The 24694-nt window shown below is 41.8% G+C and overlaps 2 protein-coding genes across 2 annotated transcripts; one reads left to right on the forward strand and one right to left on the reverse strand.

The window, feature by feature from the left end:
* Window positions 1–54: 54 nt before the first annotated feature.
* Window positions 55–15804, forward strand: SLC25A32 (solute carrier family 25 member 32). Its single transcript, XM_032987855.2, has 7 exons — window positions 55–259; window positions 3094–3244; window positions 4310–4395; window positions 5481–5641; window positions 12038–12151; window positions 12724–12869; window positions 14564–15804. The coding sequence occupies exons 1-7, from the start codon at window positions 88–90 to the stop codon at window positions 14697–14699; spliced, it is 966 nt and encodes a 321-aa protein (XP_032843746.2). The 5' UTR covers window positions 55–87; the 3' UTR covers window positions 14700–15804.
* A 2118-nt stretch (window positions 15805–17922) lies between these two features.
* On the reverse strand, window positions 17923–24642 carry CTHRC1 (collagen triple helix repeat containing 1). Its single transcript, XM_042785738.1, has 4 exons — window positions 24327–24642; window positions 21003–21224; window positions 19575–19791; window positions 17923–18375 (listed from the first exon to the last, which is right to left on the reverse strand). Exons 1-4 carry the CDS (start codon window positions 24462–24464, stop codon window positions 18233–18235), a joined length of 720 nt encoding a protein of 239 aa, XP_042641672.1. The 5' UTR covers window positions 24465–24642; the 3' UTR covers window positions 17923–18232.
* Window positions 24643–24694: the final 52 nt, after the last annotated feature.

Consider the following 24694-nt stretch of genomic DNA (forward strand, 5'->3'; position numbering starts at 1 on the left):
CCCCGGGACCCGCGGTCAGCCCGCGGCGGGCGCGAGCGCCGCCTCCGCCGCGCGCCCTGCCCCCCTGCCCGCGCGCCGCCCGTGGCGATGAGCGCCCCGGGGTCCGCGCGCGCCGCCGAGGCGCCGCCGCCGCCGCTCCCGGCCGCGCGGTCCCTCCTCCGGCACGTGCGGCTGGAGAGCATGGCGGCCGGGCTGAGCGGCGGCGTCGTCTCCACCCTGGTGCTCCACCCGCTGGACCTGGTCAAGATCCGCTTCGCAGGTGAGGCCGGGGCGGCGGGGAGAGCCCAGAGCCTGCCGCCGGGACGGGCCGTGCGTTGTGCTACGCGTGTGCGCACCCGACGGGGCTCGCCGGTTCCCAGCCCGTGACCTACCGGCTGGTTGGTTTTGGTTTGGTTGGTTTGGTTGGTTTGTTTGTTTGTTTTCTGGAGGGAGAGGCCCGCCGGGCGAGCCCGCACGTTTCTGCCCGGGCCTGTGGGCGATTTCGTGACAACGGGCGCTGACAGGCACACACACACACACACCCCCCCCACACCCCCCCGCTTGAAATCGACAGGCCGCGGGCTGAAAGGGGACGGTCTCTGGTTCTTCCCCGCCCCGGTCCCAAAGCTCAATCTTCCTGTCATTTCTGGGGGCTGCAACAAGGGCGGCGTGCCTCAGGCTGTTTTGGGGCTGCTCAGAGAGCTGACCAGGCTTTTCCCCCCTCTTCCATGACCACCAGCGTCATAGGACACGGCGAGACTGGTTTTAGGAGGCAGGTTGTCTCAAGCCAATGCTCAAAGGTCACCTTTATGCCAAAGATTTTCAACACTCAAAGCATAACGATTTTATAATAATCTTGGTTGTTAACAGTAGTGGTATTGTTTTACAGAAAACTCCTAACTTCTTTGGTTTTCTTCAGGGAAATGTGTTAACTTCTCCCTTTTGACTTTGCTGCTAATATGAGAAACATGTTGCCCTTTTATCATATTATCTTCTACAGCGTTTGAAACATTTTGCTGTATTTTTGGATTATCTTAAAGGGATAAATGGGTGTTTAAGATCTCAAAACCAAAGTGAACTATTACAGACAAGTTTGACAAAATCGAAAGAGTTGCATTTCCAAACAGACTTTCTACAAAGTTGGACTTAAACAACTCCTTGCATATCCTAGTGTGAGCACATCCTGGGCTGCCTTATGAAGAGCGTCGCTAGCAGAAGTGCTTCTTTCTCTCTGCTTTGCACTTGTAAGACTTCGTCTGAAGTACCACGTCTAGTTTGGGGCTCACCAGTACGAGGAAGACATTGGCATACTGGCCTGATTGCAGTGGAGGCCACCAGGCCGGTGCAGGGGCTGAAGCACGTGACGGAGGAGTACAGACTGACAGAACAGGATCGGTTCTGCCTCACGCAGGGAAGGCTGAGGGGAGATACTGTCACAGTCTATGACTGTATGATTAAAGGATGCAGAGAAGGTGAAGCCAGATTCTTACTGGAGATGAACAGTTGTAGGGCAGGAGGGAACAGGCACAAGCAGGAACATGGAAAATTCCAATCATTTAGTAGGAAAAAGGGCTTTTACTGTGAGAGTGGTCACATACTAGAAGAGGTTACCCAGAGAGTCTGTAACCTCTTCGGCCTTGGAAACATTCGGGAGCTGACTAGACCTGATCTAGTTAGATCTGTTCTGAGCAGCAGATTGGATTAGGTGACCGCTAGAGGTCACTCAATTTCACATGCTTGTTTGGGTTGAAAATAACAATTACTGTGTTTTGTCTTCAACCAGGAAGTAAGACCTGATACCAGAAATCAATGTTGTGAAGATTCTCAGCAGCGCTGTTGACAAACAGACTTGCATTCATGTCTCTGACTTCTCACGTTGTTTACTGTGTTTATAAACCTGACCTAATGGCAGCATGGTAGAAAAATTCAGAAAGGTCTTTGGGAAGAGTCTAGCGGTGCTCATTCAGGAGGGAGAAAAGAGGCATTTAATTTCTGTTCTAGTTTTAACTTAATTTGTGTTCTAGTTTTAAGTGATTGTTGAGGTATTGAGACTTTGTCACAGTGTGCTCAGAAAAAGAACTTTGTCTTTAGCCCTAAATTCTGTCACAATGTACAGTACTATACACAAAGTTCAAAGGAGAATGAATAATAAATGTGGCACTGAACAGAAAACATCTGAAATTCATGATTACCAGGATTAATATTGATGGGCACACAAGATCAACACTGACTGTAAAACTTTGAGATTAATTTTCAGTAAAATTGCAATCTATCCTTCTATATTAAGAACAAAAGCTGCTGCTATGTTGGCATCCTAGAATAATTTAGGTCAGAAGAGATCTATGGAATTCACCCCCTACTCAGATAAGGTCTGCTTAGATCAGATTGCTCAGAGTCTTGTTTGCTAGTTTTGAGTAGCTCCAGAGATGCCTCTTCAGGCAACTTGTTCCAGTATTCGTTCACTCTGATGCTCTGTTGGAGAAAAAGTTCTGGTCAGAATTCCCTCTGTTCCAGCTTGTGTCTGTTATCTCTTGTCATCACACACATCATCAGTAATCAACTTACTCTCTTGCTGTTATGGTAGGTGCAATAGTAGTTACCACTCTAGGTTGTGTGAACATCCGTGTTCTAAATTAAGTCTGTCAAACAAAAACTTGCATGATTTAAAGAGGAAGATTTAAGAGTTGTTATCTGGGGCTTGTCTGAACTGCTTATAGAAATGTGTTGTCAAAGACCCCATATGCATCACTTGAAATATGATGTGAAATTGCTGGGGCACTAAGAAGAGGAGACAGAAAACAACTGAAAGCTGCTGCTGACCAGAAAATGCATTTAGTTAGCCTTGTCAGATTGATGGCAACTTGACTCTTGCAGAGCTTAAAATTTTTTTTTCTTTTTCTTTTTTTTTTTTTTTTTGTTAAAGATCTTTAGACTTACAAAGCTGTAAACCCTAACTCCTGCGTACTTTTAAAAGAATACTTTTAAGATACAGCTGATCAGTTATATTTCATGTTCATTTGCAGCTTGGAGGCTTTGTACTTCTGTGGTGGCCTTTACACAGCTGAACTTAATGCTTTCTGAAATGTTCTGCAGTATAATTTCTTTCTTTCATAGTAAGCGATGGATTGGAGCTAAGGCCAAAATACAATGGGATTCTCCACTGTATGACCACTGTCTGGAAGCATGAAGGACTCCGAGGCTTATATCAAGGGGTAACTCCAAACATGTTGGGAGCAGGGGCTTCCTGGGGACTTTACTTTTTCTTGTAAGTAGAGCTGTAGAATGTGTCAAATCCTGTGTAATGTAATGTTCAGATATATGCTGCATCTTCTTTGGAGAGTATCAAAACGTGTTAAGTGGCTTATAAAATTGTGATTCTTCTAGTAAGTCCAGGTCTGTTACCTTTTATTATGGTTTGCTGTTTTAGAACTTAAGCAATTTGAGTCAGAGACCAGTTACTTTGTCCAGTACAGTGCATTCCCTTGATGCTGTGAAAATACTAAGGAACTTGAGAGATGGTGACATCATTCATGAAGAATTCTCTAGAAGTCCTTATAGACTGTGCTTAAAACCTCATGAAAAATGAAAACCTAAACTAACGTGTTAAGAATTAGAGAACATGAAGAAGATTCCTACTAATGCTAAATGTTTAACTGGTTGTTAATAATTTTAACGACAGTCAGCTCTTTCATTGTTTTTGTGAGTTGCCAGGCTTTGCTCATAAAGCCTGTTTTCTAATACTTTATTAGTCATGTAACTGTGACCTCATTTACTGCTGATCCCTATTAATTCAAACAGTTAAGTGATAGTTAGTTGGTATGCGCCTATGCAAACCTTACTTGTCAGTTGTCTAGACTGTTGTTATAATTCTGTCCTCAAGCTTTGCTATAGATTCCTATTAATGATTCAGGTCCTGTTGACAGTTTCTCAATCCACAAAGACTGGAAACTGGATCAAGAGAAGAAAGCTCAGTGTATTTCTGAGCTAGAAGATAGATACCTGTCACTTTTGCTCTCAATAAAAAGGAGGCTATCTAATCGATTTCTCTTGGAAGCTAATTCTTGAGATCTGATAGCTGTTTCAAGATGCAGTCGCACTGATACCGACAGTCATGCTTTATCAATTTAAATACGTATTATCATAGTTTACATTAGAGAGATAACTGCTCAGAGATCAGTTAATCAACTAAACAAAGATAGATTGCTTAGATATGTTTCAAAGGCTGTGTACCACCTAATTTTTTTAATATCTTAAGTGAGGTGTTTTGGGGCTTTTTTTAGTGATGTAGATTTGTTTTCACCATTACCAAAATATATTTTACATTTTCCAGTTACAATGCCATCAAAGCTTACAAGAAGGAAGGGAAGCTGGAAAGTCTCAGTGCTACTGAACACTTAGTGTCAGCTGCAGAGGCTGGTGAGTTTAAATGCAAGGAAGATTAATGTTTGCTTCTGACCTTTCCGTATGTTGCTCCTGCCTTTGTGTGCCAGTGCTGCTTTTTCTTACAGGTGACAAGTGTAAGTGTCCGAATACAAATGCAATCGTTTATTGTCTGTAAATAAATTAATTATGTCTGACATGAATAGATGAATCACTGTGGTCTTTTCAGTTTTACTTAGAAATAGTGGTTGTCAAAATACCTTTTGACCATGTTTTCACTGTGTGTAAGTACTTCCCATATTTAGTACTATATCGTGTCCCAAAATATAACTGTATAAATCTTCTATCGGCTTGTTAACTCATTAAATGTTTAACACTTATACCTAGAAAAGAGACGGCCTATTGAAGTTAATAGAATAAGTGAATTGCTCACTGGTCTTTCAGAATCTTTATCTATAGTCCAAGTTTTCTTGGAAACTAAAGACTTTTAGTATGTTGTTTCTTACATATGTTCTTGTACATGCTTCTGTGTGGTATTTAGGCAATTGAGAAGACTTTTTATTAGGCTGTTGGAGCATTCATTTAATGTTGAGATATAAGGAATATTGTTTGATGTGAAAAATGGTAATGGATTATTTTACAACTGTATATTCAATAACCTGTACATTTACAACAGATTGCTTCTATTAACCTGTCAGTATGATTAAGCAAATTTCTGATGACTGAAGAGGTGTCCATTAAATTTTGAACAATTGTATATCCAAAGAATAACTAGGGTAATCAGGAGTACATTAAGAAATTACTTATGTTTCCTAGCTATTAGAGATTACACTGCTGACTGTGGAATGGTTAAGTAAAAAGGGATGTACTAGGAATATGCAAAAAGCCATATGCTCTACAGAGGTACCCCAAACAGAATTAGATTGGACTTGATAATGAGCTTTGAAGGCAGAGAGAGGGAACAATGGTGGGCATAAACTTCACCTGTTTTAAGTAACATGAGTACTGTTGTAGGCTAGGTGGTTTTGTCATTGTAGAAGCCTGTGTTACATTGGACTGAACAAACTGGGAGAAGCTTTGGAGTTGGCATAACAACCAGTCTAACTTCCATCTGTTCTCAGGAGCCATGACTCTCTGTATGACAAACCCAATATGGGTAACGAAGACACGACTTGTGCTACAATACAACGCTGGTGTTGATCCATCAAAGCGGCAATACAGCGGAATGCTTGATGCTCTTATAAAGATATACAAGATGGAGGGCATACGTGGCTTATATAAGGTAATAAAATTGAAGAAAAATTCCAGGATTGGCTGGTGCCACTCAGTAGCATGGTGAGACTTGTAAATACTCATCTACAAAAAAAAAATAAGGCAAATAATTTTTTCTATTAGCTCAGCTACTTTTATTCTATGCGTCTTCTTTCCCACTGAAGAACTGCAGTGAGAAGGCTTAATCAGAAGAAAAGCTATTATACTATTGAAATGTAAGAAATCACTGACAAATAGCGTGTAAACTTTATGGCTAAGCCATCTTCTATTAGGTGATAATGCTGAAACGAGAGCCAGCTACAATCTGCTTTTTAATTTTTTGGGAGTCTTCCTATAATTAGAATTTGGATAAGGAGGGCAGCAGTAGCATAATCTATCTTGCTGCTAGTGCTTTCTTCCATTTCATCCCTTATCTCTGTCTTTCTGACATCTTGTGGAACATAACGTATGACTAAAGTAGTTGCTAATATTTTATTCCACAATGGACAGTTTCACAACTGCTCATTTGCCCTGTAGTCATTGAGGTATGTAATCTGTCATCTCTAGGTCCATAAAATTTGCAGACTTCTATATATGGTCTGTGTATGTGTGGGGTTTTTTATTGCCTTTAATTTAGGGACACAGATGGCAACTGGATTTGGACTTTTTGCCTCCTCTTTGCTTCAGGACATGACATCAAGATGCATTCATCACTGCCTGGAAGGTGTGAAGAAACCTATTCTAGTTCGGTCTGGCTCTTCTGCAAGTAATGCTATAGAACAAGAACACTATCTCGTAGGAATTATCCTGATTACTGAACATTAATTTCTTCTATTTGAGGGCAAAGTATAATCCTTCCTAAGCTGAAAGACTAGTATGCCACATACTGATGAATGCCAAATTCTGACACCAGGAACAAGGCACCTTACTTATTCCTAAATTGAAATTGTCAGGATTTCTGATTTTCCTGATTGGATGTCTGCTCTGTTCCATGTAGATAAATTCTAATTTCTTGCATCTGCTAGGGTTTAAGATGTCCTTCCACTGAGTTACTTTTCAGATTATTCATGCATGTAGCATGTGTTGCCTTTGGTACTAGACACTTCTTTTCAGCATTAATCTGCAAGTGAGGAACTAAACCCGGTACTTCCTTTGAAAGAGCAGACTACTTGCTTAAATCTGCAAAGAAGGTGACCCAGATAGGTCCTGGGTGACCTAAATAACTATGCATACTGAGCAATTTTCATTTGACATCAGGATTCTCTCAACCTTGTCTATACTGGGGAGGAAGGCACCTCTTTGGGCTTGACTTGTTCATACTTTAGCCTTCCTCCATTTTGTTGTTGGGGGAATTTTCTTTTTTTCTCTTTCTTGCTTTATTTTAAATTTGATGGCTGAAGTATTGTTAATTGCCCTGAGTTGCAGGAGCTGTAGTGCATACTAATGGTCTTTTTCCTCATAATCTTAATTTCAGATAAAATTCCCTGTAGCAAATAATGGGATCTTGGAGAGTACCACCACGAGTAGGAAATAAAATATGGAAGTAGTTTCTTTCTGGTTAATTTGAGATTAGTCTTCTAAAGAATGGTATTTATATTCAAGCATTCTGCATCTTGCTCTCTATTGCACAAGAAGCTGTTGCTGGTCTGAGCTATTCGTTTCAATCCTTTGGGACACAAGACTAGTAATATCAGGATGCTTCAATCTTTCTAGCAGGGATCAAAGCTGTCTTTTATTAGTTCTGTTGGGTATTGTTTGTTCGTTAAGCTATAGTTCATCTGAAGCTGGGTTCCTCAATAACTTGTTCTCCTTGAAACTGGCCTTGTTTTGAAAAGACAGGAGCGTTGCCTTCACTGATTATCACAGTAATCATCTAGTTAGTGATCTTCCCCACTCTCCATCCACTGGGCTTTGTTCTTTGTCCTCAGTCTCCCATATGACTGGGGACAGAGCTGCTGTGCTGCACATCAGGCTAGGATAAAAAACAGCTTGAGTTTATGTAATTTGAACACAAATCCGTGTTAGATCTGTTGGAGATCTGACCTATAAAAATTACTTTTCCATGTAGTTGAATGTCATGCAAGCATCTCCATGTAGAGTGCGCTGTATGGTTCTTTTCAAGTGTAAGGCAGGAGAGACCAAAATCTTAAAATAATCGTAAGATTGTAGGAGTTGGCATTTCCAGACAAACATAAACTATCTCTGAACTCTTGGGAAACCGATGTCTAGTCTGGAGTGACTGATGACTAAAATATCGATCAAGAATGCAACTAACATTCTTGCTGGCTTTCACGCTTCTGTATTCGTATTTTCAGTTCTGTTTCAGTGATGATGTAGAAGCAGCAGTTACAGATAGAGCAATGCTTAATAGACAACAGTAAAATAAACAGGAAGTGCAGAAAATTTAAGAAGATTGAAGGAATATATAGAGTCATCAAGACTGAGAATGATAATGCGGTAAGCTAACAACAGCAACTAAAAAATCCTAGCAGTAACATGTGCTCATTAGCAAGTGAATTAGATACGTTGGACACTATATTATCATTTCACCTTTCGTAGGCAAGATTCTATACTCTGAGGATAAAAGGCATTTAGCTGTCTTTATTTTGCTATGCTTTTGCTTATGATATTTTCCTCCCTCTTGCAAATGCAAAGCTTGTAAGCTAAGTGACTTTCTATGTCTTTGTATATAGAAAAAGCCACTGAGATTTGGCCATCTGGATCTTAACTTTAGTCCCAGATTCTACAGGGACAGAAGCATAAGTAACTTTCACATAAAAGATGGTATCATTTTTCACCATGAAAGGAATCAAGATGCATAGGGAGATAATGGCATACTTCCAGTGTCTCTGCACAAGTTGTCAGGGCAGGGCACTCTGATACTGCTGGTCTTTGTCATGCTGAGAACCTAAATGAAGAGAACACTAAACAGATTACAAGGAGAATCTGCTGCATTCTTTCAAAACATAGCCGATGCTGCTCTGACATGAGCACTCAAACACTTCAGGCAGTGGTGTGAGTACCACATTGCCAAATGAACCTTGTTCCCTACTTTGTTAAGAAGCACAAGCTTTCCCCTGTGTACATTTATCTATGTTCCTTTTCATTGTGTTGGGCGACCTTTGAAACACTAACCAATGGGATGTTTTTCTCTTGTCCTGGATCTTTGGCACTTAGACCTGTTTAAGCCAACTTTAAAATGCAATGTTTTTCCTTCTGTCTACTGTTCAGAATTATACTCTTTGCCATTTATGTTTCTAATTATATATTTTATTCTGTCTATTGTTCTAATCCTCCAAAAGAGAATTCAAACAGGACTCCTTTGAGCAACCACTGATCCTGTCAAGCCCTCATGGCAAAAATCTTCTAAACATGTGATTTGAATATTAAAGTAGAAAGTAACAAGAAGTACATGAAGTGAAATGATTTTTAAATTGACCTTCACAGTCATATTATAGATGAAAAATAAGTATCAAATTCTACCAAATTTTGTGGCAAGAAAGATCTTTGTGTAAAATAGTAAAAGTAAAAAAATATAGTAGGAATATCTTTCAAAAACTTCCTCAGACAAGATATTTCATTACTGTGAAGAAAATAGTTTTACTTTGAAATGTTTTTCCATAAGAACACATTGTTTTGTATGATCAATAGAAGCTCTTATTTCACTGAGGCACATTGGCTGACAGTTGCCTCACTCCCTTCTTGTATTTTTTAATATTGGCCCAACATTAAAAGTACTTTGGTCTTTGGAACGTTTCCCTATCAGCATAAGACTTAGGGTGTGCTGGTACTCATTTAGCAAGTAGATGCTTTAGGACTCTTGGGTGCAAGTTATTCAAATCTGCTGGCTTAAATTTAGGAGTTTAGCACTCTTAAATGTTGTTTAACATTTTTCTTTTGTTGATGGGGAAAATATTACCTCATACTCCTATGATATAAATACATCATTCTAATTCTTTCCAAGTAGAGAGCAATTATTTCTTATGTCATTTAATGGTTTTACTGTCTAATCATGGACAAATGTTTTTGAAGATTTTCCCTGCTATCACGGTATATAAATTTCATACTGTTCCTTGTCCTGCTGACCCAGATAAATTTTTCTTTTATGTTTTTCAATAATTTTGTTTTTTTAATCTGTTCCTCCTCTTCTGTTTTTACATTGCTGGTTAATTTTCTTTTCTGATCCAGGATTTCCAAAAATCAAAGTTGTCCTTTTCCCTCTATTGTGGCTCTTTGGCTTCAAACTTCACAAAATTATATGATTATGTTCACAGTTGAGGAAATACAGATGTTTGGTTTAATTCCACTTTTTTCATTTGGGGAAGTGTTTTTTTTCTGGGACTTTAGCTAGCCCTTAATGCATTTCATCAGTTCATAATCACTGATGATTAGTTCATGACCATTATTTTCTACTGTGAGAATTCATCCTTATTTATCAGAAAGATCATAAAAATATCGTAATATCGTAAACTTGAGAAATCAATAGCATGCAGAGAGGTAATCTCTGAAGTGGTAGAAGCTCCATGCCATTTTATGCCTGCTGTTGTTTTAGATTTGGATTGTTTTTTGGTTTTTTTTTTTTTTCTGCAAGTGAAGAGGCTATGAAGTAATTTATCATTTTGTGCTGTTACACTATTCCAGTGGACTCCTACCCCAGGATCCCTTCTCTTTTTCTTCTCCTTCTCCAGGCTCTTGGCAGTATATTGATAAGACTTCATTGAACATTCTGGGCTTCCAATCTAGTCTAATGCTAGTATTTTGGGGGAAAATTTTGGTTGAGGCCTTTTACCCACATTTTGATCATTTACTCCATTATGTTTGTCTCTTTGCAACAGTTTTCAGCAAGCTTTTGGCTCCCTTAAGGCATTTCTGGCCAAGATGATTAATTCTCCATTTATTTGTATTTTTCCAGTGTAAGTGACCAACTCTTCAAAAAGTGAATTAGTGCTTCTCAGAACCCATGCAGCTGTCGGCTCATTTTCAGCTGAGCTAGTCCTGCTCCTGGAGAAAGTCCTGCCTTCTCTTTCTTGTAGAGACACTTCAGAAAATACCAGTTTTCCCCTTCATTTCAACTTTTTTGACATAAAATGGTTCTGTATGTTTTCATATTGTACCCTTACTGTTCATTACTGCCTCTCTGAAATGGGAAACGTTTACCAGACTGCTTTGTCACACCTTTGGTCACCTCTGCTGGGTTGCCTTGGGATGTGCTCTGAGCAGGATGAGGAATGCACTCAAACTGATCCGAATCTTAGATTTATTTCTTTAATGTAAATAATCCATAGTCCTTGTATGAGTTAGCTTTCCATCTGCACCCTTCTGCTTTCCACTGTGCGAGTGTGTGTGTCTGAAAGACATTGAGGTGCTGGAGCGTGTCCAAAGAAGGGCAGCAAAGCTGGTGAAGGATCTAAAGAACAAGACCTGTGAGGAGCAGCTGAGGGGACTGGGGTGGTTTAGCCTGGAGAAAAGGAGGCTGAGGGGGGACCTCATCGCTCTCTGCAACTACCTGAAAGGAGTTTGTAGTGTGGTGGGTGTTGGTCTCATTTCCCAGGTAACAAGGGATGGGACGAGAGGAAACGGCCTCAAGTTGCACCAGGGGAGGTTTAGATTGGATAGTAGGGAAAGTTTCTTTATTGAAAGGGTTGTCAAACATTGGAACAGGCTGCCCAGAGAAGTGGTTGAGTCATCAACCCTGTAGGTGTTTGAAAGATGTGTAGATGCAGTTCTTAGGGACACGGTTTAGTGTTGGATTTGGCAGTGGTAGGTTAACAGTTGGTCCTCTTAAAGGTCATTTCCAACCTAGATGATTCTATGATTCTACACACGCATTTTTTTATATAGAAATGTATGTGTATCATAGATACACATTTATATATATACACACACACGTGCACACACCTACATATCTATCTCCAAGACTTGATCACAAGAATTTTTTTGTGTCTCTACTGCTGACAGCCCTCCTTGCTGAGACACTAGCTTCTGCCATTGCCTTACCAGTCTCAGGTGGGAACTAAACAGCTTAGTACCAGGCCCTGGAAGGGGGCAGGCACTGAGCAGCACATTTGCAAGACTGCAACTTGATCTGTATTCTTAGAATCCTGATCCATGTTACCAGCTTTCTAAGACCTGTGCTTGTGCTCTGTGAGGTGGAGTCCCTAGGCCACTTGTTTTATCTTGCTCACTCATTAGGTGTCTTTAGTCTGTATGCCATTTGGAGAAAAGTAACATTTATTACACTTTTTTGTGATGCCTGCCGGTAAGAATACCAACCCAGAATCAGTTTTGAGTCATACTACATGGTGGCATTTGTGCAGTCATAATTTGTAAAGTAATGAAGAACATGCATATGTGTGTAAGCTGATCTCTGTCACGTTGTATGGTTTTTGTGCACTGCTGTTTAACCTTGTTTTATTCCTTTTTTTAGGGATTTGTGCCTGGTCTGTTTGGCACTTCACATGGAGCACTTCAGTTCATGGCATATGAGGATTTGAAACTGAGATACAACAAGTATAGAAACAGAGTATCAGATGCAAAATTGGTACGATTCTTGACAGTAAAAATGTATTGTGGCACATATAAGCAAAAATTTATTCCATTTGTCTAGGCCATAGAACAGCCAAATGTACAACATATTGATACATTAACTTGAATTAATTGGAATGTAGAATATATAGAAGGAAATAATGCTTTTTCACTTTTTAGAAACATTTAGCTGGTTAGCACTGTTTTCCTATACCAACTTCTTATACTGTCAAGTGTTTTGAGAATTTTAGAGGTAGGAATGTTTTTTTGTCTTACTTTGTGGAACCGTAGGTGGCAGTCTTAACCACTTGCATGGAAAACTGGTCAGGTACAAGTTGGGCAAAGGTAGTTATTTTTGGAAGAAGTGTTTCACTTGATAGGAATGAGAGAGCACAGCACATGTTTTATAATTAATTACTTGTAGCTCTGTATATAGTAAGTGTTGCCATTTTTTTTAAATGTGTATATTATAAGGGGAAAAATTTAGAGCATCATTTAGTTCAACATCTAAAAATAAAATAAAATTTTGGGAAATTGGCTAATTTAAACCATACTTAAGGCAAGCCTGGTAATTTTTTTCACTTTTAGAACACTGTGGAATACATAACGATGGCAGCTGTATCCAAAATATTTGCTGTGTCAGCAACATATCCCTATCAAGTTGTGCGAGCTCGTCTTCAAGATCAGCATAATACGTATTCTGGTGTGTTTGATGTGATCCGCAGGACATGGAGGTAGGCATGCAGAATTAAAAGCTTATGTCTTAGAAAGTGAGTCATGCAGAATCAGAGCTATGTTTATATTGGCTTCCTTGCTGACTTGCAGAACCAGTGCAGCTCAGAGCAAGCAAAATGTTAGCTGTACAAAGTCATTTTGTGCAAGATGCCGCTAATAGCAATGACCTATGGACAAAGGAGGAGGTAGGAGAGGGTCAGTGCTAACCTACAGGCTTCTGTTTATTCTGTTTCCCTTCTCTCTTCCCCAGCACATTTCACTTTCAGGTTAAAAAATAACATTGAGTTGGCTGTTTTGAGGCTCTTAAACAATGAAGCCTCACTTGAACTACTTTAGGATATGATGTACTTTAGGATATGATGTACTTTAGGATATGATGTACTTTAGGTTATGATGAGTGTTGTGCTCCTGGGAGTTGTGGCTAATCCAAATTCCCAGCAGGAGGAAGCAAGCTAGCCAGAGCTGTTTATACTGATGTCACTGGGTTACCCTGGGGGCTGACTGCATTTGTAGTCTAGTCCTAGCTTCCCTCAGGACCTTTAGAGAACTGTTACCTCACACCTATGCATATCTTCTCACAAACCTTCTTCCCTCGGCTCTGTAGGACATGTGAGAGTTTTTACACAGAACTCTAGTTACTAAGGTTGGCCACCTTTGCAGTATGCGACCAATATTCTTGCATTGGACAGTGTTTCTGGGGTGCAGCATATTGCTAGAGACACGTGAGTGGAGTCAGCCAACTCCCAGGGTATTAAGAGGTGCCACCTGAATGAGTAAAGGAGGACCACCCCTGGCTCAGAGGCAGTACAACCATTTTGACTGAAGCCTATTTAAAGTGAAAAATAGCTCTGATGTCTCAGCACTGTGTCTTTCAGTGCTGCATTCTATAGGAAGGCTTATTCATTCTGATAAAGTGTGAACATACACAGCCATTCTGGGGCCCACGACTGTGCTCATTATGAAACAAATGCAGCCTAGAGCCCCAGGGAGGGTGGTGTAAACCACACCTGAGCATTTTCCAGGACCTGTGTTAACTGTACTCACCGTTCCAGGTGTCCTAAGCCTCTCTGAAGCTGAAAAATGGGGAGCTGACATTAAAAGTCTTTGAAACTTTTTAACAGCCCTAACATGAACACTCTGATTCAAATTAGGAGAAGGTAGATTTTAATTTCATGGCCAGTGGAAGAGGTGCTTTAATTCTCTGAAAATAAATCCTGACTTTCCTTAGTTATGTTGACCCTCAGCTCCCTTGTTGTCACATGACCCAAAATCAAGCCTTTCAGCCCTGTTGGCTTCAGTGAGATTAAATATGTAAATGCTTTTTAGAACAGGCTGCAGAAATTTTAAGTTATTTTAACCAGTTCTTGTGGCATGAAGAAAAGTAGTAAATTGCCTCCTATGTAGACAATACAAAAAAAAAAAAACCAAACCACAAAGAACCACCCAAACCCTAGGTTAAATAACTGACCTACAGAATAGTATTATATGTTCAGAAAATAAAATGATAGGTTAATATTTGGTATGTTATAGCTCTTTAAACACTATAGTAAGAAATTATTCTGAAATTGTTATTCCTAACCTGAAGTACCTCTCTCAGTGAGAGCTCAAGAAGAAAAACGCCAAGCTTTGTTTTAGGTGTGTTTTCTATTAAAAGACATTAAGTAAAACTAAATGTTCTTCTGTGTCTTTAAAGGAGAGAAGGAATTCATGGATTTTACAAAGGAATTATCCCCAATGTGATCAGAGTGACTCCTGCCTGCTGTATTACCTTTGTTGTTTATGAAAATGTGTCTGGTTTTTTACTTGGTTTTAGAAAAGAAAATAATTAAAGGTATGAGCTTGTGTTAATAAGGAATCTATCCTTTTATATGTACATATTTATGATCTGGGAGAGATTTAGTTCAGCAGTCTTTTTTGACACTGTGAACTGATCTAGTATTTTGAGGAAAGAATCCGGAGATAGAGGAAAACCCTGACAACATCTCATCTGCTGAATGTTCCTGCATTGCTGCCTTCCTGTCTGAATCAGCTGTGTCTGCTTGCAACAGATGTCTCTGCAACTGTGAAATAATAGCACTGTGACTGGGTGAGGGCAGCTGTGAAGCAATTCAGTTCATCCTAGCTTGTCTGGAATAACGGACTAATCTGTTTTGACAAGTCTCACGTTGGTCAGATTCTACTCCTACAGAAGTGGAAAACTTCATAAAAAAGCAACTCTGGGGTCTGTCAAAACTAACTCTTGAGCCTCATGAAGAAAGCATGTATGTAGTTGTTTACAGCAATGTCTTCTGAATCCACCTCTGTGGTATTTGTCAAATTTTAGGACACAGAATGCTCCAAATTCCATTGCTCATCCAATACAAAAATGCTGCCTCGGTGGGGTGCAGTTTGGAAACCAGCTGTCCATTCTTGGGTTTGAGTAATTGCCAATCTGATGAAACCCATTTCTTGTCTCATACCAGGACAGACTTGCATTGTGGGTTTTGGCTTGCTTTTAGCACCAGACCAAAATGTATGTTGTGTGCATTGCTGACCACTTACTTAATTCATTTTCTCTCTCTTCCCTGTCTGCCCTCTCAATCTCTCTCTCTCTGCAAGATTGTTTCCATTACTGATACATCTAACCAAATATTACTAAGTAAATGCCTATTTGAAAGTAGGCTTACACTTTAAAAAAGTTTTTTTCCTAGTAATCCCATAGTGATACAGTTTTCAAACCACTGTAATAACAAATATGAACATGCTTATTTTCAATAATATTCTCTGGGAAAAAAATAATTCTGTAAGTAGTCTAAAAAATACTGTGCACAGGACTTTCTTTAAAAAAGCTAAAGCAGTCCATTAATGTCTTCTGATTTGGTCTAAGGAAAGGACTGTAAGACTATATTGATTGCCAACTTAGTGATAAACTAAATTACAGTACATCTCAGTAAATTTGTGTAGTAATGGTGTTTATTTGCATGCTGATAATTGCCATCAAGGATATGTACTTTTTGGAGATCTGGTTTTGTTCTGTTTTTTTAGTTCTTTAAGAAAATACATTACTGGCCATAACCTCTGCCTTCTGCTGTTAGTAAGAAGGTATTAAGAAGTATCTAGAAGGTAGCACTAAACTAAGGAGGAAATAAGTTACCAAAGATTATTCAACAGTTAGGGGGAAATAATCAGTTTCATAAGGAGCAGAGAATACTATCCAGCAAAACACCCACTTAGAGAAGTTTCATCTTTAACAGAAGACTAACATAAAACAGAAATAAGGCACATTTATAAAAATTTAACAGATTAGGACATTGGTTTCAAATTTAAGTTAAAATCTGGAAGGCTACAGAAACTGTTCAACATTTTGAATTTTAATTGAGCAGTAGTCCACTTGCTTGTTTCTGTTGATTCTATTTTCACATAGTGCATTTTGTGTATACTTATTAATAATTTACCCTTTCTCCTCCACGATCCCATCCCTTCTACTGATACATTTGATAATCTCATCTGAAGAGGGCATGAGGCCATTATGGCTGGTTTTGGTTTTTATTATGAAAGTTTCCACATGTATTTAGCTGAAGATCAAATTTACTGGATGTGTACCATGCAAATTACTGTAGAGAACCCTAACAGCTACTGCTTCTGCCTTTGGGGAGGGTGCTTACTTGGTTTTATGTTTCCTAGTACACAGCATTAATTTAATGGAACACCGAGTTAACTCTGCCACCCAGGGTCCAAAAAATACTGTGAAGACATATGAATAAATCATAAGAAAAGAATAAACGTTATGCACTTACTACCTTGGATTAGTGTGCTCTAGGCCCAAAACAGCTTACTCGTGCTCCAGGATAAATGCAAAGACAGACTATATACATCTACACAATCAGTTACTGTATGTTAACTGACATTCTGTAAATTCACACCATAGCTTAGCTCACAGTAACTTGTTTGTGTTCAGATACCTTAAAACCCATTGCCCAAGCCAATGAAAACAGTACAGTTCTGTGGAGACAAAATACCAGCTGTATAATTTGCTGGCTTGCAGCAATATCACACATAAGTTTGCAGTTGGGAAAGCCCGAATGCTCTCCTAGCTGCAGGTGTGTTCCTCTAGCATTCTTAACAAAAACTGCAGGCAAGAGCTACCACTTTGAGAGATGCCTGGGGAAAATATTACAACCTGAAAAAAAGCTGAAATTTAATCCTAAATAGCCAAAATAAATTCCTTATCTCGGATGTAATGTTATTCCCTTTTAATTTCTGGGAAGAGCATAGACTTCTGCATGTTGTACATGCTTTTTCTTGAGTTTTTTATTTCATTAATGTAAAATTGATTTTGTAATATAAACATGACTATTGTTTCCCTGTAGAACCTAGAATTTTTTAAAATATTCGAGTATATCACTTGTTGCATTTGGAAGAAAATACTTAAAGCACTGAAGCTAATGCTGTGCTGGCGTGATCAGTGTTGCCACTTGTCCAGTCTGGAGGCTGCAAAGAGCTGTGACATCATCACTTTACCGGTACACGCTTTGGGAGCCAGGGCGTTTCAACCTGCCATATTTCTGTATCTTCCAAACTATTTAATGTATCTAGCTTTAAATTAACACCAAAGTGAGTGTATAGATTTGAAAGGCTAAATCCAGAAGAATTATTTTATTGGAGCAATGAAACCAAGTTTGTAACTGTAAAATTACTTAGTATCTGCACACTAATAGTGGAGACCAGTAAGAGATGTTTATATTGAAATCCAGTCTATCGAGAAGCAAAAGAGGGAAGGAGAACTTAGTCTATTTTTACTTAGTTATTCGGAACAAGGTATTTAATGCTGAGCACATCATCTAGGTCATAGTTAAGTCACCAGGAGTTTGTTGAGCGATTTAAGACTTTAATAGCAGAGCATCCTATTCTGCAGTCACCTTTAAAGGAGTAAAGTTACGTATGTCTTCTGAAGGCTAAAACCAAAACCTGAGTTTACTTTCTTAGAACTTTCTATGAAGTCTAAAAAAATTGTATATGATAACACAATGTAAAATACCTTAAACAGTTTGATGATCAATAAAATAGCCTGGATTTTTTTTTTTTAAAGGTCTTATTTATTTGATACAAAAAGTTACGGTTAATTCTTAAAATGGTGGTGGTATATTTTCATACATCAAACAAGGAATTAAAAAAGTTAATGAACTTGGTTTTGATATTCTAAAATGATTATTATAAAAAGCCTCTGCGATGTGCAAAAAAAGGCTAGACAAAGACTACAGATGCAAGAGTTTGATTTGATCCCTTTCAGTCAAATACTTGCATCCAACTCTATAGAAATAAATTCTGAAGAAAGTTGTACAAAATTTTAAAAAAGGGAGAGATTATAAAAAGGCAAGGAAAGTTACTTTGGCAGTTCTTCAATGATGATTCGGGAGACTGAATTCCATCCAGTAGAAGCATCTCCCCGTGGATAATCTGAGCAAGTCCCAACCCAGATGGCAATATCCACCAAGCCGGCATTGATCCCTTCACACAAGCCTTCCACTGGTTAAAGAAAAAAATCAGGTTACCTCAGCAGACACAATCAGTTTGCATTTCACAACTGAAGGTGGACACAAGTACTTAACAACAGCAGTTCACTGCAAGCCCATGCTATTTAGTTTAACCTGAATACCATTTTTAGAAATAAATACTATTACTTAGAGATGTGGCAGCATAGGTTAGAGTCATGCACTGCCTTTATCCAGGCTGCTTCGTGACAGTTGCTGCAGTACCTGAAGCAAATTGCAATCCACGGGATGGCTAAGTGGGAAGTATATTACTTCTTTCAATGTCCAAATTTATAAACTGGTAGTTGGGATATGGCTTCAGTCCCATCCAGCCATGTTTCTAGCAGTGATGGGGAGAGGGGACGGGGACACAGCCGTGCCTGGCTTCTGCAGCTAAGCCCTGCAAAGGTAGCTTGCCTCCCTGTAATCTTTTCCACTCCTAATTCACTGCTTTTGTATAAAGTTCCCCTTCTGTTGCCCTTTGCTTTTCCCCACTAGCACCACTCGTTGGAGGTGGGTTAATAGAGCCAGGTGGGTCCTACCGCTCGATGAAAAAAATGTAGCATAGCTCTAGACATCAGATTTCATGAAGTCATGAAATAGTACATGAAGAAAAATAGAGAAAGAGTAGAAACTTGATGTTAGTCCCCTTTTACACTGAATGACTTAACTAATTTGCCTTTTACTTAGCCACTGAAGCTTGATATTCCTAGATATTTCACTTTGGAGGTAGTTTCATGCCCCACCTGAAATTACAGTGGAAATTCCAGGAGGACTAAGTCATTTTATGTACAGATAATGCACAAATATCAGTATTTTAAGCCAGGATGACACTGTCTACTTGGCAGTAAGGCAGTTTCTCCATATGCTAATACAGCACAGAATGTCTCTCTATTCATGTTGTAGCAGAGATCACTAGAACTGTCTGGATAGAAATCTTTTCCATTTCTAAATTGCAGGATGTAAGTACCATGAAAAAATACCACAGGAATAAAGTACCACTTAATGGGTAACTAATACTGTTACTATTGATAGTCAGCTGTGGGACAGCAGAATAAGAGTAACAGTGTTAGCTGGCCACTCTTCTGCCTCTTCTTTCAGTCTCTTCTAAGGCAGACTGTACTCTGCATTTGGTAACTGGATTTGCCACTAACTTCTGCTCCATCTCTGTTTGTGTGGTCTCAGCATACATACCTGAAGAAGTTCGGTGTATATTAATAGTAGAATTCAGCTCTGGGCTTCCTTGATCTAAATATATTATGGCTTCAATAGGAAGTGGCCCAGCACATTCTGCTCCATTAAAAGTAAAGTACCAGCGCTGACAACAGGCATTTTTGCATTTTAGCCGAAGCGATCCACTGAAGAGAACACGGAGAGCGCTGTTCGAGCGCATCTTTGTAAATGTACATTCCTAAGAGGAGACAACAATGCTTTGGTAGCAATCTCTGGTTTTGAACATACTTATTTTCTATATATTTATACTTAGGAAATATATTTAGAAATATATTAGGAATATATATTTATTTCAGAATGTTTTGGCTATTCCCTTTAGTCCCTTCCCTCTGGAAAAAAAAAAAAAAAAAAAAGACCCTGGCAAATACCATACAGTGCAAAGACACAAATGAGAAACAGCACCTCATAGATAGTAATGGGAAAGAGGGATTATGGAAATTCTTAACTTCATTTAGATAATATGTGCTGTTAAGTTGGTAACTCAGTTACCTTCTGGTGTTTACGTAAAGCAGAATGAGCTGTCTGAAAGCTGCACTGAAATCCTTGCCTAAGAGGACAGTACAATTTCTGTCTCTTACCAGAAATCCTGGATTTAAAAATTATCACAAGATTTGTGAAAGGCTTAAACACCAATAAAAGCTCCACTTCTAGAAAATAAACATTTTCAAGTTTTTAAGAGGTTGTTATCCTGTCTTCAAAGTGCTGGATATCATGGAGGGCCGGGGGGGGAGGGGAAGCTAGGGACAGTTCCGCAAGTACAAGGCCGTGAGAAATGCCAACTCAAAAAAGTTGATGCTCACTCTAGCCACAGCGATAGCAGTTAAATTATTCCAACCAATCTGGGCATTGGTTCATAGCTGGGACTGAGCTGAGATTTCTTCCCCTCTTCTAGGCTTGCACCATTGTGTTTGCAAGTTTTCTACACAGGGCTGCAGTGAAGGACAGGCTGTTTGTGTTAGTCAGGGTGACACTCAGTAATTCTGCTCCTGAGCAATGCTGATCCATTTTGCAGTAGCATCCTGCCACTGAGTTTCAGTCAACAACCATTTTGAAGCAGGAGGTATAAAGACAGGTACAATTAACAGATTAAAGATGTACAACTCTCCAGTTCCTTACGACTGAAACAGTAAAAGCCTTGCTCTGTTTTAGGCAAGCCGGAGGTACTTTTTTGGTAGTGTGAATGTCAGCCCTGCGGTTACAGATCTGGTCTTCTAAATGTACTTTTGCACCAGCCACAGCATTCTTTTGCAATGTTTGAGAAGTTCACCCTTACATGTAGAAAGAGGCTCCCACAGGAAATCTGTACAATTGGCACTACCCAGCCCACAGAGGCAGATCTAGACCCTGCTGTGGGGGTGAAGCACAGCAGCCTAGGCAAAGCTAACTTACTGCTATCTTCCCAAGATCGATGCCGTAATTAAGCGCACTCCACGAACACTGCTTGAAGTTGGGTGTCCAGGACTCCTCGATGCTCTCGCGCATGCACTCGCCCTTCTCTCCCTTCAGCCCGTCCCGTCCCGGGATCCCAGGTGTCCCGGGGATCCCGTTGGCTCCCGGGTTTCCATCCCGTCCAGGAACACCACTGGGGCCTTGCAAGCACATCCCGTTGTACTGAAACACAGAACAGATCTTGCTGCTTCTGTCCATTAACTACAAGAATAATCAAGTTAAACACAACAACAAAACACAAGAACCCCTGCTGTAACACAAGCTAATGGGCTATATCTGGATCACCAAGGAAAAGGTTCTGTAGAGGGCAAAAAAGGAAAAATAAAATTTCAAAGATAAGCAGTGCCAGCAGAATTTGCTGTAGATTAAGATGTCAATTATGTACGTCTTATTTTGCAAAAGATGCATAAATCCTAGAATTAAAAATTGGCCTAGTCCAAGGATTAAAACCTATTGGAAAACTTCAGAAGACTCAAAACTTTCCAATACAGAAACAAAGAAAAAAAAAAAGTTGTATGTTAATAGTTACTTCCTCCTAACCCACCTTTGCTTCTAGAATCATCTCCGCTAATAAGATTTCATTATTTTTTCCTTTTTTTTTTTTAAAGTAGAGAAGCTTTTGCGTTTCATAGAGAGCGGAGGTTAATGCCATTTTTCATCTGTGGCCGCTTCTCTGGGACAGAATCCCGCTGCGATAGTTAAGCCACACAAGTCAGACTCCAGAGTGCACACAGCGTGTCGGCGCTGATGCGGATGTGGGAAGCTGCACCCCGGACTAATCCTGAACTCGGGGTCCCCGCTGGTAGCGGCGGGAAGGCGCCCACGGGAGGGAGGACAGCACGCTAACAGCACAGAATCGGGACAGGCCAAACGTTGCTCTTCCCACACTCGCGCGTTCGCACGCGTTGCCTTCATACCGTCCGAGTTGTGGGTTTGCCCTCCGTGGAGAGTAGGTTGGTGCAGCCCAGAGCTCCTTCCCCGGCGGCCTGAGCGCGGGGTGCCGGGCGGGGGGGCACACGCGGGGAGCGTGGGCACCCAAACGCCCAGCAGGAACTCGCAGGGGCTGCCCATCGCAGGGCTTCTGCTTCAAATGCTCCTTCCCCTCTGGTGACTGGTGCCTTCCTCCAGTCTTCACCCCAGGTCCTCACAGGTAACTATATTCTGCTCATCCCCTTTCTCACACCTATTTTTCTTCATTCGTTTTAAACCATCGTGCAACTATTCTGCAGGCCGTGCCACTATTTGCACCATAGGAGCTGTAAATTACAGCCCCTGCCCTCTGTCCTTTGTTATACCGGCTAACTTTCTTCTTCTGGGGTTGTTCCTTTTCCTGCGCTTTGGTGCAAAAACCAGCACGTGCATCACAGGCTTGGCTGGAGCCACTCTATAAATAAAATCAGTGACTATAGGAAAAGGTCTGGTAAGAAGTAAGATGAGAGCTCAACTAATGGATGCTGGCATTCCCTTACTACCTTCAGCAAAGAAAACACGGCTGGCAAAAGGTAATGGAAATAGTGGGATATTATCATCAAGAAGGCCACATTAAAAAAAAAAGTTAGCTGGAGAGAAGGCTGCTTGGTGAAACACACACCCACCTAGGGACCACGAGAACGATGCAAAGACATTTCTGTTGCACACAGCACTGGTTATCTGCTTTTGCTGCTACTTTCCCGTTGGACTCAGTGACTTGGCTCTGGTTTTACATGTGGTTACTCACCACAGAAATCCCAAGGACGTGGAAACTGGGGAGAGCTGGGGCCCACTGGCTCAGCCCCCGGGGGGCACCGGCAACACCCTGGGGCTGCCCCAAAAGTGGAGCTGCAGCCCGGAGAGAGGGCTCAGCCCTTGCATACCCCAAAAAATGGATGTGAGCGAAAGAGTTACCTGGGCTTCGGGCTCCACTCCAACTAAATTCATCTGTGCTTGCCAAATCAAGTCTTTTTCATGCTTTCTTAAGCTGGAAATGCATAAAATATCTTTTAAAATGTCCGCCGAAGGCAGGATCCCCTCTGGGGCATGGCTTCATTCTGCCCTGGGAGGGCTTTTGCTGAAGCAGTCTGTACAATCAAGCTGTGCCCGACTCAGTTGCCATCGATTTACCTGCACTTTGCTGCTCATTCTGCTGCACCCAAAAGTGTGGAGCAATGCAAGAGAAATGGGGGGACCCTAAAATATCGCTCCAACAGAAAACATAAGCTCCTCCCTTTGTGCAGATTCCTTATTCTCGATGCAATTTAATTTCCAAGTAAAAGTGAAGGGGTAATGAAGTGGTGGGAAAGGGAAGGAACGTTGCTACCCATGGTGCCTCCAGCACATCACTCTGGGGGATCTCTCTGGAGCTCGTGGAAGAAATGTCCATGCCTCCGATTTTCTATAGGAGGTGAGCAGCAGTCCAGCAGCTCACAGAAATAGCTTCACATCTGCTTTCTACATTCCAAGGACTGGAAAATCTCCCTCCTTTCTTCTATCCCTGAGACGGGATAGTCCCAACGGCTTTCAGGCTTCTAGTTGCAACGGAATTACAAACCGGTATGCAGTCCCAGGCGCCCAAGGGAATAAAGCAGAAACGCGACCCCGAGGAAAAGCGGGTTCGGTGGGCGTGCAAGAGGCAGCTGCCACAGCACCTAAGGGCTGCTAGACAGCGGTCCTTCCCCTTCTCTTCCTGCAGTTTATTATTTACCCCCTAGCCTTTCAGGAGGCTAAACCAGCATTTGCCACTCCCGCCGCCCGGCTGCCGCGATCCCAGCAGCGACCCGCGGGGGGCAGGGGCCAGCCCACCCCCCCACCCCACCCCACCCCACCCCACCCCACCCCACCCCCCACCCCACCCCACCCCACCCCACCCCACCCCCCCCCACCCCACCCCACCCCACCCCACCCCCCCCCACCCCACCCCACCCCCCCGCCGGCCGCGGAGACTGCGCCGCCTTTACGCGCGACCTCCGCGAGGCTCCGACCCGATGGAGAAAGCACGAAGGGGCCGCCGAAACCCTGGGGGGTTCCGTTAGAGCCCGCCCAACCCCCTCTCTCAGCCTTTCCCCGATGCAGCACGGCCAGGGCGTAATTAAAAACACCGAGAGGGAACCCAAACGGCGCCGGGACACGCGGCGGCGGGCCCCGCCCGGTGCGGCAGCGAGGTTTTTTCGCAAACCGCTGTTTTTTCGCCTTCCCCCCCCCTCCCCCCCCCCAATCTTTGCAACCAAAAAGCAGCCGGGCGGCTCCCTTCCCCACGTCCCCCCCCCCCAACCCCGCCGCCCCTCTCACCATGTCCACCACCTCCCGCTGCCGAAGCGCTTTTTGCTTCCCCTTGGGGCTGTCGGAGCCGCCGGCCGGGGGGGCCACCGCCAGCAGCAGCAGCAGCAGCACCGGGGCGGGGGGGGCGGTGGCCGGGCCGCGGCGCATGGCGGGGGGCGGGTGGGGGGGGGGGGGGGGAGCGGCAGAAAAAGGAGGGAAGGGGGGAAAGGGAAAAGGGCCCGGACCCGGGTCCGCCGCTCTGGGCGGCAGCGCGGGAATAAATGAGCCTTTCAGAGCGTGGAGCCCCAGCTCCCTCCGCGGGGAGGCCGGGAATTTCCATCCTGTAACCGAGCGGGAACGTCCAGGCAGAGCCGCCCCCCCCCCCCCCCCCCCCCCCC

This window comes from Tyto alba, unplaced genomic scaffold (assembly GCF_018691265.1).
Source record: "Tyto alba isolate M040663 unplaced genomic scaffold, T.alba_DEE_v4.0 Super-Scaffold_9, whole genome shotgun sequence".
In the NCBI taxonomy this organism is placed as follows: Eukaryota; Metazoa; Chordata; class Aves; order Strigiformes; family Tytonidae; genus Tyto; species Tyto alba.